This window comes from Octopus bimaculoides, chromosome 14 (assembly GCF_046866305.1).
Source record: "Octopus bimaculoides isolate indiv1 chromosome 14, ASM4686630v1, whole genome shotgun sequence".
Classification (NCBI taxonomy): domain Eukaryota; kingdom Metazoa; phylum Mollusca; class Cephalopoda; order Octopoda; family Octopodidae; genus Octopus; species Octopus bimaculoides.
In genome coordinates, this window is record NC_142941.1 from 22,018,636 (window position 1) to 22,035,634 (window position 16,999).

The following is a 16,999-nucleotide window of genomic DNA, read 5'->3' on the forward strand; positions in this document are numbered from 1 at the left end:
CACAGCAGTAGACAGTAGCTTTAGGTGCTGCTGGGTAGGAGAAAACCAAAACCACAAGGATAAGTGATCCTCCTAATCACATATGCATACTTTGCCTTATATATGTATATATGCCTACAAACACACACAAACAGACACGTGTGTATGTGTATATGCATTACTTCACCAGATCAAATGAATACATATTTTAAATTTGGTACCGAGTTTCAGTAACTGTTTGATGCAATACTAAGTTATGAAAAGTTTAAAAACAAGAATCACCACTGGTTGCCAAGTGATGACAAACACACACAAACATATGCAACTGCCTTCAAATGTTGTGTGTGTGTGTGTGTGTGTATACATATATTTATATACACACACACATGAAATAAAAGATGGCATTAATGCAATTATATGAGATGTTATCTTTACAGCTGTTTCCAAAGTTGATGCTACAGTGCATATTAGGCAAACAGATGTACATAGCGAAACAATAATCATATACAGCAAATAAGCAAAAATATCAAGCATGATACGTTAATATCTTTATGCTAGAAATGCTGAATATTTTCATCAGAAGGATCAGTAGCAAATGTGAATGCAATAGTAGCAGGTTACATATTTAGGAAAATCCATAAGCATCAATAAAAAGATGGAGGAAGAAGAGGGTAATTAGAACTGGTGATGTGAATAAAGGAAAAGAAGAGAAAGGATGTAAGATCTAGAGCAAAAATATGTCATTAAAATGTGTGAGAGAGGTGGGATATAGAAAAAGGGTGAGAAAGAAGAAAGTAAAGAATGAAAGACTGGTTTGAAAAGCTTGACTATTAAGGTTGTAGATCTAAGTTTGAAGAATATGGAATAAAGAAGCGAGATGAAAGAGAATCTATTAAGAAAAAAGAAATGGTAAATGAAATGGCCTCTTCTGTGTAAAAGAGGCATTGACAAGCTGATTTAAGTGTCTGAATGTGTAGATAAGAATAAAGCCAGTAGAAAAATATAAAGAAATAAAAAGATGTAAATGTATAAGGATGAACTATAAAAATCAACAATATTACGTAAATGAAAAATGTACAATAATTGTAAAGTTCCATTTGAATTAAGGTAGGTCAACATTCTATTTAGGCTAAAGACATAAAAGCAAGAATTAGAATGTTAGATCTGAATACAAATGTATAGTTATAAACGCCAACTGGAACATGTTAATCTATGGTAAAAGGAAAAATGTTTAAAAATCTATGCCTGCAGAATGTTATTATATAATACTGCTTATTAAAGAGATCCTTATTCTCGTGTAAAATCTTAAGGGATTCTTCATTGCACAAATTGTATGCAGTGCAACCATCCATGTAAGGTCTTCCAGCCCTAATTTAACCAGATGTTAAAGGAAATACTATTAGCTTTGAGATGATGAATATAATTTACTAGCTAAGTAGAAGATTTATGCTTAATATTAGAGAACAAACTAATATGTGCCAAACAGCATCTCCTAAAATCAGCCAAAGAGTCTTTGTATATTTTGGTGATTACTACAGACAGCGGTCACAATGATATGCTCAACAACAAACTGTTTCTTTTTTTTTCTCTCTCGCTCTCTCTCAACAATAACCACTTCTCATTATAGTGAAAGTATTTTTTTAAAGTCTGTGTTGCATTGTTTATATGTTGAAAGACATACAGAAACATACAACAAAAATAATAACTATATATTATACATACAGTTATTTTAAAGTCTGCGTTGTGTTGACAGACTTTCACTTAAAATTCTTGTGTTTTTAATAAAAACTTGTTAGTTATTTTGGTAACAACACTACCTGTCTACTTATTTATCTATCTTTCACACTCTCTCTCTCTCAACAACTTTTCTCCTCCTCTCCTAAACATATGCTGTGACAAGGGTTACCTCCCCAGTTGATTTCTCCCCTTCTTCCCTCCCTCTACATACATGTTGTTATGGACAGTCAGATGAAGATCGGCTTCTCTTTTATAATATAAGATTACAATTACTGTAAATAAAATTATTACAACTGGGATTCTTCTTCTTAATGCTGTTGCTGATATTGGAGCATTTCTTATTCATATCTCCAGTAAGGGTGTTATTTCCATGTCTGATGTGAATGATGTTGGTTTTGCTATTAATATCATTATTACTATTATTATGGTTATCATCACAATTGTTGTTGTTCAAGAATATATTATTATTATTATGAAGATAGTAAACCACATTCATATCATTATTAATATTATTACTACCACTACCATTATTAATATTATGGTAACACTAAATACAAAATTTACAAGTCTATATAAGGCTGAGTTTCCATTTATTTGCTGCTGTGACTATGGATCCAAGATTAGGTGTGGTAGAATAAGAAAGTTTGATTGTGGACATGAAAGATTTGGAGTGGTATTTACATCAAGGTGGTCTTCGAATATTGAAAGACATGTAGGTACAGGTGTGGTTGTGTAGTTAAGAAGCTTGTTTCTCAACCACATGGTCTTGGGTTCAGTCCCAATGCATGGCACCTTGGGAAAGTGTCTTCTGCTACAACTCCAAATTGACCTAAGTATTCTGAATGGACTTAAAAGAGTGTGGCTGACATACAAGTGGTGTCTTTCATTTCCTTCCTTCCATGCAAGCACATTTGGCCTTCCTTGGAAACAGGTGGGAGTTGGCGACAGGAAGGGTAGCCACCCTATTGAAAATCTGCTTCAACAAATTCTGTCAAGTACATGCAAGCATGGAAAACTGAACATTGAAATAATGAGGATCAGTTTCAATGAGACTTACTTGTAAACAAAATAGTGGTGCAAACCATAAAAGCCTCATGCCTCCTATACTTCTTATACTTTCCTGGATATTTTAGTGGGTTATGATCCTGGGATAGATGAATCTTGAGTTCTCCAAACCCATCATCCAGAAGGGTAGTCATGGCATAACTAAGGGCGAACTGTTAGTATTATACTTAGGAAGAGAGGGGTGTTTTCTATGAAAGACTATGAAATTGGCAGCATAATTACTATCCTAATTAAAACCTTATTAGAATTAGTGGTCTAATTAAGATTAGTTATAGTACAATTATTGTGTAGAATTAGTTCTTTAAGCATGATTTTGTGCCTAGTGTTCTGGGTGTAAGATATTTTATCAGGGAAATCACTAGTATGCAGGGCTTGATTATAGTTTGGGATGTGATTATTAAACATATCATGATTTGTGGAAAAGTAGGAAATTCTAAAGAAGATGCTCTTAACAATACTTAAAACAAATTCAACAGTGATTAGATTGAACTCTAATATTATTATGCCTGTTTGCACAATATGCATTATAGCATCAACCAGTTGCTGAGTCTTTGAAACAGCTGTAAAGATTTATCTTTTTGTAAAAGGAATATGTATATGTAACATCTCATAAATGAATACTTGCGATCTATAATTGTTTATCCATACATTGACTCTTTATTACTTGCTTGGATTATGTATTTCTTATAGCCAACTCTTGTTTTGTTGGACTATTTTGCCCTGATTAGAATGTTGGAATTTAAGAATCTGACAATTCTGAGCACTAATTCTATACTTATACTAGCAACTTCTTACCTACTATATGTAGATAGATATACACATACATACACGAATTTAACTGTCACAGGAAAGCAAGTAACACATACTAGCATGTATGATGCTCCTGTTAATCGTATTTGGTACCAATGTAGGCACAAGTAGACACAGACATCATCTATCTCAGCACTCCCAATCATGGCTCAGTGGAATTTGAAGGTTACGACAACTGAAGAGAGAGAGAGAGAGAGAGAGAGCTGGGCCTGCATTCAGCTGGTACAATTTTGCAACTAAATAGACTGAAGCAACATGAAATGACATGTCCTGCTCAGGGACACAACATGCTGCACATTGCAGGAATCAAAACAACCTTACAAACATAAGCCAAATATTACAATTTGGCAAACAGCCTTAACATACACACATACATTATATATATATATATATATATATATATATATATATATATGCGCATACACATGCATAAAAATATATATACAGGTAAATATAAACATTTACATGTATATACATACATATACAAACACACACACACATGTATAATACACACATACATATATACCAATATATACATATAAACACACACTCAGACACATGGTAGCAGGGGTTAGGTGATTACCAATTATGAAGGTATTGTGCTACAAATGGATGCCTCTGCTGTTGGAAATACATGTTTTTCAACTAAGAAAGAATTTCTCAGAAAAGGGGGGGGGGAAACAAAACAAAAAACAGAAACATTTCAGAGCTTGAGGACAAAAGGTTTAGAGAGAGCATCAAGACACATTACCTGTAGGTGAGTATCCTTTCATGTACAGGACAGAAATACACATTCACACAACCCCAACCACACGAACATATACTTAAGCTTATACACATACACACATATAAACACATACATATAATTATGCCCACACACACACATACACTTGTAATGATTAATTGGAACTTTGTATATATTACAATCCAAAAATTACAGTATGTGTATATATGTCAATGGTGTTACTTAAACATAGTTCCAAGACTTAACACACACGGGTGTATGTATATACATACATATATATGTACACATACCTCTCAGTGTGTGTATAACACACAAACAACACACATGTAAACATTCATTTATATACATAAACATATAATAAACAGAAATTCATGAACAAACACAGATATACAAGCACAAGCTCATACATACATATATTTATGCACACAGACATTAATACTTACTGATATACATAACATATGTATTTTAATATATAGTGAACAGCTCACAGAAAGGCCAAAAAATCATATGCTAGTAAGATTGAAATTTATATAAAATTTGTATATACATCTTATATACACACACACATACATATATATATATGTGCATATGTATATAATATATACACACACACACACACACATGTATATATACATATAACATTATATTTACAGTTTTACACATATCTATAAACATACATATATACATTATATCTGTCGATATATATATATATATATATATATATATATATATATACACACACACACACACACAAATACACAATGAGATTATATATATATATACACACACACACAAAATATATATACATACACACAATATATATGCATATACATATATGCAAATACATAGATACATTTATAAACACATACACATATGTATATGTATGTATATATATGTGTGCATATGTATGTATGTGTGTGTGTGTGAGTGTGTGTGTATATATATATATATATATATACATATACATATATATACATATATACACACACATACACATAATATTTGTTCATGTGTATGTTTATATTTAGTTAAATAAATATAATTTATTTGAAAGACAATCTATTGGGCTTCACCCAACAGATGGGTGAAGAAGTTACAGAAGAATGAGGAAAAGGAATTGGGGACATTGTGAGTATCCTTCAACTTTGCATCTCATCTTCTTACATCCAGCCATAGCAACAATGTCTATGGTTACATTTGCATCACAGTTCCTAAACACTTCATGACTCAGACACATGTCTGACTGCTGGCTGGGTTGTCGGTCACCTGTAACAGAACAGAAACAGCACTTGCTTTATTTATTCACTGACATACACAGATATTTCTCTAAATGACATAGCAATTAAGAACAAAACACCAACGATGATTTTTTCCGTTTAACCAGAGTGTTAATATTTGTAAGAGTAGGATAGTAGTATATTCAGATGAATCAGTCCAGTTAGTTAATGTAGAGTTTATCACAAAGTGGACATCATTGGGATTTGAACGGTGAATACAATGATGTTAAATGATGATGTATATTTAACTTCATGTAAAAGTTTACATACTGAAAGGAAAAGAATAGTTAAAAAGCCCTCAATTTGCAATATACTATTGGTGATTTGATTGCTGAGTCATTTAACCTTCTACATTAAATTCAATTGAAGGTGGCGAGCTGGCAGAATTGTTAGCAGCATTTCGTCTGTCTTTACATTCTGAGTTCAAATTCCACCATGGCTGACTTTGCCTTTCATCCTTTCAGGGTTGACAAAATAAGTACTAGTTGAACACTGGAGGTCAATGTAATCAACTTACCCCTTCCCATGAAATTGTAGGCCTTGAGCCAAAATTTGAAACCAATATTAAACTAAACTAGAAATAGACACACACACACACACACACACACACATCCACTGATAAGTTTTGTTGTGTATTTCGGTTGTATATTTAAAACAGTATAAAAACATTCTTGCTGGGACCATCTTTTTTTTTTCTTTCATACATGTTGTTTCTAAGATTACATCGGCCAATATGTTAATTTCAGATTTAGAAGCTATTTTTACCAGCCCAAGTGCTAACAAGAAGCTTCCTCACTGGCTTGATTTAGCTTATTTCATCTTTGCTAGGTGTACCTCTTATAATTTACTAAAGAAATCTTAAGGCCAACAGCATAAGCTCATGTGAGCTTAACATTGAATAACCAAAAATGTTTTCCTACATTTATCTAGTTTAGCTATAAATCAGATTCCCTGGCAATGTTAGCTAAAATAGACCAGCAACTTATCTAGAGGAGATTTATCTCTCATCTGTGCAACACCAAGAAGCCTGTATTAGATACTAGTCCATAAATTTCCTTGGGCCATAGAGAATATTTTTGTCAAATTACATTGGACCGTGGTATGTAAGCTATGTATGCAGAGTTGCTGCTGAAGGTGTAAGGCAAAACTACTTACTTTAGACTGAGGTAGGAAAGAGAGTTCCTTCACGGTACTAGAAGAAGCAATTTCAGAACTACTACCAACTGCTGCACTTTCATACTTGTCTGCTGCAGTAGTGGCTGAAGATGTTACAGTAGCAGTACTGCAATGGATAAACAATTTGAGAGTAAATGAAGGAGAATTTAGTGATTATTTCAATAAAATGCAGTTCAACATTTCATAATACATCACAAAAAATGAAGTTTAAAATTTTCAGTTAATTTACAATTTTTTGTTTTTATTATTCACTGCTAACCAAGTCAAATGTTTTCAAGTCACTCTTGAAAGAAAGAATAATTACCACATAGAAGAGACTTTTTTTAATTTAAATCACCTGCTTACAACTTCAGAAAGCTTGGAGTCTACCCATACCAGTTTGATAGAAAAAGACATTTACCAATTTTTTTTAGATAGTTTATTTGTTTCATGATGTCTATTGAAAAAAAGGGAAAGAGGAAGTAAAAGATTTTGAACCATGGGCCCTTGAAAGGAAAAATTGTAGAACTAAGCCAACTGCAAACAGGGAAAGCAAGAAAACATTATGAATAAAGACAAGCACATTATAATAAACTGACTATTAATGATGATTCCCTTGTGAGCATGACTAGTATAAACAATGCTATCTCTTTTGTCCATAACTGCCAACAATGACATACAAACGCCTATGACATCAAGCCAAAATATTGGCTTCAAATTTTAGCACAAGGCCAGCAATTCTGGAGAGGGGGTTAGTTGATTACATTGACCCCAGTGTTCAACTGATACTTATTTTATCAACCCCAAAAATATGAAAGGTAAAGCTGACCTTGGCAGAATTTGAACTCAGAACATAAAGATTGATGAAATGCTGCTGAGCATTTTGCCTGGTGTGCTAACGATTCTGCCAGCTTGCTGCATTAATTAAGCCAAATTATTAAGAACATTACAGATTCAGTCAGTTTTGCTCACATGACATGCTTGGTGGAAACTATGGACATGAGGAATTTCCTTGAAAAAGGGCTATTTTGGGAATACAATATCACTCCAGACAATCCCTGCTTAAAAACTACATATAAGAATAGGTCAATTATAAATTAATTTGTGTGCCTTTTAAAAAAATGGTTGAGGATTCCGGTGACTCACAAAACAGCAACTGGAAGAAGCCTTACAGGACATAAAAGGGTTGAGAAATCAGCTAAAACATAGGCTAAAATAGTAAGACACACCTTGTAGCCTAGTATGTGAGGCAGAAGAAATATAAAGGATATGGTCAAGTCCCAATGGTTAATCAATGTTGCAAATCCAAATGACACCTGAAAACCACAAGACCATATTGGAGTTCTGCCTAGTTGAAGGTGCAGTAACAAAAAGTATGAGATTGATGGTGTAGTACAAAAAGGCCCACAGCTGTTATTAATATGGGAACAAGAACTATTGAGGGCCTTTTGTCCTGAAGAATTGGAAAGGCTAGCATTTGAAGCAACAGACCAGCTGGCTTCCAGAGAGCCATCTCCAGTTACAACTCCAGAAGTTATGGATGTCACCTCAGGTGCAGTCAAATGAGTATGCAATAGAGGCCATCACTTTCACTGAGAATGGTATCAGCTGTAAAACCATTTTTTACAAAGCTGAGATAAGATGTTTGTCACAGCTAGATTATAGTTGGTGCATAGTTCACGTAGAAGTTGTCCAGTCGAATTAATATTACTTTTTCCCAAATTACCTTGGGGTGAATCCCATGTTTGGTAAACTATCCCCATTAAGCAACTTATCAATTGTTAGCATAATATTCAGGTGTCAATGTAGTGTATCATAAAACTCTTCCTTGTTTTGTTTGTTTGTCATTGTAGGAGCATAGGCACTAAAAACAGTTACAGTTGATTTCCATTTCAGGCAAATTACCCTTTCATTTCCTCTTGGATATGGTAAAAGAAAGCAGCACCAGTTTGCTGGTAAGTCTGATCATAAAGGCTAGGACAATGCCAGTTTCACACTGTACAGTATTAGACATGGGCTTTCAAGAAAGAAATAAGGCAAGCATGCTTTGTTGAATGTGCATGAAAGACACGGGACAAATGTGCTGATTGAAGAGCCAGGGAAGGCTGGTCTCAGGACCTTGAATTCATAGTGGAGATGACAAGGGATCAAGGTAATTGGTGATATACGATTTTGGAGAAGACCCACCCACCTCAGTGACATTGAGTTATGGTAGAACTGTGTGAACATATAAAGATGAGTTATGGAGAAGGCTTGACTCGTACAGATTGAGTGCAGGGGCATAGACATTTGATGATATACATTTAGGACCCCCTATTTTTGCTGAGATGGACAAGCCTTCTCTAGCATGACAAATTGCCACTCATCTTGGTCCTTTGTTATCTCCATACCACACTACATCTGATTCCTCTTTATGCCCAATTTTTCTTTCAACAACATATTTGCACTTTGTCATATGTACACACTGACATTGCACATTCTTTCTAGTCTTCACATGTCCTCATTCACAGTTCACATTTCATTGTCATTACAAGGAAATAGCTGATCAGAGTATTGTTGAGTTGTAACTAGCATATCTTTCCTGTGAGGCATGTTGCTCATATTTAGCATTTAAAACAGAAAAGTTTGCAGAAGACAAGTTGATTTTCTTAGATATTTGGCTTCTACATCAAGCAAGTAAGTCCCTTAATTTCTTTATAAGCTCCTCATCTTAACTTGTGAGAGAAATTTGTGCTTATGTTTTGATACTGGTTAGTACCAGATCAGCCCCAACTGAGTGTATTTTTTTTCAGACAAAGCATCAAAGACAATATTATCTCATGTGTCTTTCAGTAGAGTATTATTTGAGAAAATGTAGCTACTACATCTAGTATGTCGAGTAATTATGTAGAAGCTTCCTCATTAGTTTTGTGTTGAGACATAAGTTGCAGGCTGAGATAATAGTGATAATGATTTTCGGCAATGTTCAGGGTGTCACGTCACACCAATTTCCACAATGATAACAGAGATGGAACTCATAAGAATAACTCACGTATAATAGCCGTGTAGAAATGGACAAGTGTCCCCTTTAAAACATTCACCATCCTCCCAAAACCTGCAGGTGATGGTAGAAATATCATGGGAGAACTTGCATTCAGTGCGCCGGCAGTTTCCCTCCAGGAAAAAGCTGCAAGGTTTCTTTATGGACCCTAAAAATAAAGCGAAGAAGGCAAACAAAATATAAAAAGACCATTATACACATATGGATATATATATATATATATATATATATACACATGAGTAAGCACATACATGCAAAACAAGGCAAAAAAAAAATAGTACTTGGATACTGAAGGTAGAGTAATATGATTTTATTTAAGCAGGAAAATTCTTCACAAAATGTTATTCAAGTGTTTCATGTTACTGTTTGTTGGACAGTTGTGATCAGATGGTAAGATCACAACTGTCTGACAAATGGTAGCATGAAAATGAGTAACAGCCTGTGAAGAATTTTTCAGCTTTAATAAAAGTGTATGTATTTTTTTTTTATTTTTTTTTTTATTTATGTGTTTCAGCCAAGTGGCTGCGGTCATATTATATATATCATCATCATCATTTTATTGACATGGGTTGGATGATCCTCACAGAATCTTAACACTTGTAGCACTTCAATAGATTAAAACTTGCAGATATTCTTCAACTATATCTGTGGTCTCAATACTAGCACTATAGCTTCAGCCTACTTTATATATGCGTGTATATGCAGGAATGGCTATGTGGTTAAAAAGTCTATTTCTCAATCACACGATTCTTGGTTCAGTCCCACTGCATGACGCTTTGGATAGGTGTCTTCTATTATAGCCCCTGCCTGACCAAAGCCATGTCAGTGGATTTGGTAGTTGGAAAATGAAAGAGGCCTATAATATATAGACACATACATATATATATACATATATTGGGATGGAAAAAGTTTGTAATGTATTTTACATAAAATTCAAAAACATTCTTTAGATATTTCTACATACCTTTATTCAACCACATATATCCCATTTTGTCCCACTACCTTTCGCCATCTTTGAGGCAACTTCATGTTCCCATCCTCCCAGAACTTGCAGTTGAAATGGATCTTACAGTCTTTCAAAGAATTGAAGTTCTTCCCATTAAGAGAATTTTGTAGGGATTGAAATAAATGGTAATCCAAAGATGCAAGGTCAGATGAGTACAATAGGTAAGGTAAAACATCTCAGCTAAGCAGTACCAATTTCTGCTTGGTCTGTAAGGAGATGTAATGCCTGGAGTTGTCCTGAAGGAAGATGACACTTTTTTGAATGGCCAATTCTTGATGCTTCTCATTAGAAAAAAATTGTCTGAGTTCAATGTTTGATTTTATGGAAGGAGTTCACAATGCCCTTCCAATCCTGCCAGGATACTGACAGGCTTTCAGGGTGAATAAAGGTTGTCCATTTCGTTTTCTCCAGGACCTTTTTTACATTCCCACACTGTAAATCCATTTTTTATCACCTGTGATTGTTCTTTTCAAAAATGGGTTGTTTTTGTTGCATTTGAGCAGGGTGTTGTAGATGGAAATGTGGGCCATGAAAATTTTTTATGCTAAATTATGAGACATTAAAAAATCATAGTAATTCATCCAAGTGTTTTTAAAGGCCTTGAAATGAGCATATGCTACATGTGGAGTATCTCGGTGATGTCTTGTGTCATGTAACCTGGATTGCTTTTGATTAGCATTGAGTCCTTATCAATAGCTGTAGGTCTGCCAGAACATACATAGTCTTTTTGCACAAAATTTTCACTCCTAAACTTAGCAAACCATTCATGAACAGTAATCTTAGCTATGACACCATCTCCATAAATTGCACAAATCTCTTTTGCTGTTTGTACAGCATTTTTTTTCATCTCAGAAATAAAAGAGCATCAAATGATGAAAATGAATCTCATTTTCATCTATTTTCACTTTTAACATAAAAACATTAGAAATCAATAATCCACGCAATAAGAAAAATGTAAAAACATGTGATGAAATGTTGCCTTTCAGAATATATATATTTGTCATATGCTTCTGTTATGTGAGAAATGAAATCGTATTTAAATGCTGCCAACTGAAAAATGGTATGCACTTTCGATCCAACCCAATACACACACACAATGTACATGTGAACATATATATATATTAACATACACGATTATACATATATAATACACACACACATATGATGGGCTTCTTTCAGTTTCTGTCTATCAAATTCACTCACTAAGCTTTGGTTGGCCTGAAGTTATAGTAGAAGACACTTGCCCAAGGTGTCATGCAGTGGGACTGAACCCAGAACAATGGGGCTGGGAAGCAAACTTCTTACTACACAGCCACGTCTGCATTCACACCAAGTTTCATAATCATGCTGCACTGCTGTTTGTACATAGGCATCATACAATCTGCCTTTCACTCTGAGAGAGAAGCCTTTTGTTACCAACAGAGGTGATAGTTGTCTGAACTTTCTCCAGCTATTCTAACAATTATACTTTCAGATTACTCCCCTTACCTTTGCAGCAAATTACATCTCTTAGGCAACAGAAACTATTTACTACCTTTATGTCTCTTCCAAAACATCCTCAAAAAATCTATTTCCTATGTGCTTTTAGTGTTTATTCTACCTACTTTGTTAACCTTCCTGTGATCCCATTGCAACTCTTAGGCAACCATAGTTTGCAATGAGTACACCATATGGAATTTCTACTAACACTTCTTCAACATGATGAATGGGGCCATTTATATAAAGGGATCAGCATCTTGCTTGTTTTCCTGCTAAATAGAACTTTAGTCTTTGCTAAGTTAACTTTAAAACCCTGTGATTCCAGGTTTTGCATCTACACCTGGAATTTCCTTTCTTCTTCAATTACAGTTTCAGTTATAGGAACAAGGTCATCAGCATAGAGGAATTCTCATGGGCATCCAGCCTTAAATTCCTGTTATGATCTGAAGAACAATGATAAATAAGAGGAGGACTGATAACTGAACACTGATGAACTCCAACTTGCACATTAAATTCATTGCTGTATGCATTGCTAACTCTCACCTTATCGATAGCATCCCACTATCAATAAGGTGAGACTTTCTACAGTGACTGCCCAAAGACACATCTGGTCTAAAGTTTTCTCCAGGTTGACAAAATACAGTAGTTTGCTTTTTGCTAAATACTTCTCTTACAGTCACCAAATTGTAAAGAGTGCACCAGTAGTACATTCTCCCCAACACGAAACCAAACTGCATCTCATTTACGTTAACTTTCTTCCTAATTAATCGAGATATGATACTTTCAATGACTTTCAGAACTTGGTAATTTGGTATTTCTTTAATTACTTCACTCTAATGTATTTCCTTTATGTTTGTAACAGTTGACTATGCTGCTGCTACACCAATCATTGGGCATGATACCTCCCTGTACAAACTGATTAACTATGCAAGTGACTAGGCCATATTTTATTCCAGCAGTAATTTCTGATGGACCAGAGACTTTACCTATCTTCATATTCTTAATTGCTTTGTCTATCACTCTGCTGTCAATGAGAATGGATGGATTTGCTGTTGGGTTCACATTAAGAAGACTCTACCTTTTCCCCATCCATTCTCCACATTTAGTAGTCTTTCTAAATAGCACTTCCATACCTCTTTCTTTCTAAAACCCTGAAGAACAAGGAACTATTACCCTTCCATAAACACACTTCTCTCCTACAATAACATGATTTTTTTCTGATACACTGCCTTACAATCCAAAACAATTTATGCCTTTGATCCTTACACTGTAGAACATTGACAAACCTTTTCTGCTTACATGTAAACACACACTCACATGATATTTCTTCAACTGCAAAACCTCTTCTGATTACAACATGCACTAAAATTTATTCAGTAATACTGTTATATGAAAGCATTTGTAGAGTGAAAACATTTTTGTATTTTTACTTTCATATATATATAAATACATGATAAAAATATTTACCTTCTGTGTTAAAAAGTCATAAATACACATTCTTCTATTCTTTCACTTGTTACAGTCATTTGACTGTGGCCATGTTGGAGCACCACCTTTAGTTGAACAAATCGACCTCAGGACTTATTCTTTGTTTGCCTAGTACTTATTCTATCAGTCTCTTTTGCTGAACTACCAAGTTACAGGGATGTAAACACACCAACACCAGTTGTCAAGCGACGGTGGACACACACACACACACAAACGACTGGCCACTTTCAGTTTCCATCTACCAAATCCACTCACAAGGCTTTGGTCAGCCTGAGGCTATAGAAGACACTTGCCCAAGGTTCCATGCAGTGGGATTGAACCCGGAACCACATGGATGAGAAGCAAACTTCTTACCACACAGCCGCTTTTGCACCTATACAGCCACTCCTGCGCCTATATAGCCACTCTTGCATGTATAAAAATTTTATGCATTTTCAACCCTTTCTTATTAATTTTCTTATATATACATATTTACATAGGAAATCTATTTAGTTTTCATTCATAATCACTGAATATTTCTCAGATTTTTTCTGGTTGGAAATATATGTAGTACTTTAGAAAATATTTATACATCTAAGCAATCCTCATCCATGACAAACTTCTACACCATATGGGTGGACCAAGTTGATAGACACATATGCATATACTAGAGATATTTGTCATATAAATAGGTATGGAACAAGACAGCAATGAGATAAAATAAAACAAGCAGAATTATACAGCCACCATGCATAATAAATACATGTTACTTCAAAGATGACTCACGTGATTTTAAATGTAGTTCCTTGCCTTCTGGTAATTGTACAGTGCTGCTGCTGTTTAAAGAGGTTTCACTGTTTAGCCACTCTTTCTCAAGTTCACTGGAGTAAACAGCTTCCCATGGCAACGGCACTAATGTCTCAAGGTTCTCATATGACTTTTTGACATTCTGGAATGAGAAGAGGGTCAACATGCAGTTAGTACATATAAATCCAAGGTAACCCTGTTATATGTGTCCATGTGAAAGCCCTCACTAAATGAGTATCACAATACAGTTTACTAGCAGACAATGTAAATTCCATCTCGTAGTGATCACCTTACAAAGCATAATGGCAGAGGTAGATCACTGTTTTATGAGTTACTACTAGAAATAATTGTATGTCCTTGAGTTGAGACCTTAAAAACATCTTATACATCAATGACCTGCTCGTCATCACATCCAACAATATCCATTCTAACCTAGAGGATATGATTTGCTATTCCTAATCTTCTCCAGTTATGTATCATCGACATCCAGCTTAGATACCAAACATCAAATTTGTACTGATTCCATAGAGACCATAAAAGCATCCTGTGGGGCCATACCAATCTTATCTTTTAAACAGTGAACCCCCACCACAAACACTACTCACATCAAGAAAACATCATTGCCTCACATTACCCTTGAACACGACCAACATTCACCTAAAGCTTTCATGACTTCTCTAAATATTAGGCCTCACTAAATGCCAAGAATAAAATGCAGGCAATAATCTCTCTCAGAGGGCTTATATTATATAACTTTAACATCATGAATTTTAAGATGAATCAAATTTTATGATAAGATACCAATGCAAGGAAACACCAATTTTTACATGGTTAAAGAATTAGGAGTCAGATATGCAATTATGGAACAATTTAAGTAGAAGTATATTGTCATCATCTTTTAATGTCCATTTTTGATTTAGGCAAGAGTTGGATATTTTGGCAAGATCTGAAGGATCTGCGGATTGCATTGTACTTCAATTGTTTTGGTATGGTTTTTACACAGTATAGAATGCTTTTAGTTTTTGTCTGCTTGCTTATCATTGAAGAATTAATTAACTCTACTTTTGAAGAAAGATAATGAAAAAAAGAGGATGATAACACACCAACTATCAGAAGGAAGAGAGAGAGAGAGCAGATGAATGAATGATACAACATTGTTAACAGCAGAAAATAAACTCACTAAGACTATGAATAACTTCTGGCTGTTAAAAGGAAATTTCTGACCACATAGTAAAATAACTACAACAGGATTTATGTTGATTTGATCCTAACCAGATACAACTTCAGTGTGAAAAGTACTTTAAAATATATACATGGAAGAAAAACTTTTGGAAGCAGCACTCACAGACATACTCCAGTCTCTAGCCCATCAGCATGCTGTTTCCTCTCTGTCTTACCTATTGCTATAATAAAAGTCTCTGTTTATCAGAAATGGCTGCTGTTGTACTTCTGTCACTCAGGCACTCCTGGCTCATTTGTCCTTCCACCTCTCATCATTCTTATTGTATCCTCCACCCTATACTAACCACTATACACAGTCTTACATCCCTAGAACATCAGCCTTCTGGAATCTTCTCCCTGCAGGTATTGAATTGAACAGTTTACATAAAGTTCAGTAGCCTTTTTTAGGGACTGTCCCTTCTTCCAGACTCAACAAGTAAACAAAAACAAAAAAACAGCAACAATAACCATAAGAAAAAGAGTATATTCTATTATGATGAGATAAAAAGATTTAAAACTGAAATATATCATAATATATATACAAAGAATACACCAATACATAAAGTAGCAAGAAGTTGAAAACTACACTGGAAGGGTTTATAGTAATAGCTTTGAATTAATACAATTAAACCTTGGGAGAGGCATTATGCCGGTAATAAACACACACACTGGTTCAGTCCTTTATTAATTTATATAGTTTTTTGTTAAATTATTTCATTGCACTCTTGCAATCTCTTCAGTAACTTGTCTCTCCACTTCCATTTATTTTGAATGTATGAATAAATGGAAGTGGAGAGACAAGTTACTGAAGAGATTGCAAGAGTGCAATGAAATAATTTAACAAAAAACTATATAAATTAATAAAGGACTGAACCAGTGTGTGTGTTTATTACCGGCATAATGCCTCTCCCAAGGTTTAATTGTATTTCTTTCAACACACATATCCACATCAAGAATCTTGCACACGAAATATACATACAAAATTTGAATTAATACCTCCACACCTAAATTTACAAATCATCATCATTTTAATGTACACTTTTCCATGCTTGCACAAGTCAGACGAAATTTGTCAAGGCAGATTCTTCTGTAGCTAGACACTCTTCCTGTTATCAACCCTCACCTGTTTCCAAGCAAGAGAATATTTCCCTCTAATTCTTCAAACATATACAACATGATGGCCAGGCATGTTTTCACTGAAGATTCCAAAC

The 16,999-nt window shown here is 34.5% G+C and overlaps 1 protein-coding gene across 5 annotated transcripts in view; it reads right to left on the bottom strand.

Annotated features, from left to right (window-relative positions):
- LOC106875078 (uncharacterized) overlaps window positions 1-16,999 on the bottom strand; it is a 97,897-nt gene that overhangs the window by 14,325 nt on the left and 66,573 nt on the right. For 4 of the 5 annotated variants that reach the window (XM_014923047.3, XM_089362504.1, XM_052972749.2 and 1 more), the window contains 4 exons: window positions 14,547-14,709; window positions 9,800-9,956; window positions 6,769-6,895; window positions 5,360-5,602 (listed from right to left, as the gene is read on the bottom strand). In XM_014923047.3, coding sequence (XP_014778533.2) covers window positions 5,564-5,602; window positions 6,769-6,895; window positions 9,800-9,956; window positions 14,547-14,709 — 486 coding nt within the window. In that variant the 3' untranslated portion in view covers window positions 5,360-5,563. Of the gene's footprint in view, window positions 1-5,359; window positions 5,603-6,768; window positions 6,896-9,799; window positions 9,957-14,546; window positions 14,710-16,999 lie in introns of those variants that run through there. The other variant, XM_052972750.2, reaches the window with a different exon arrangement.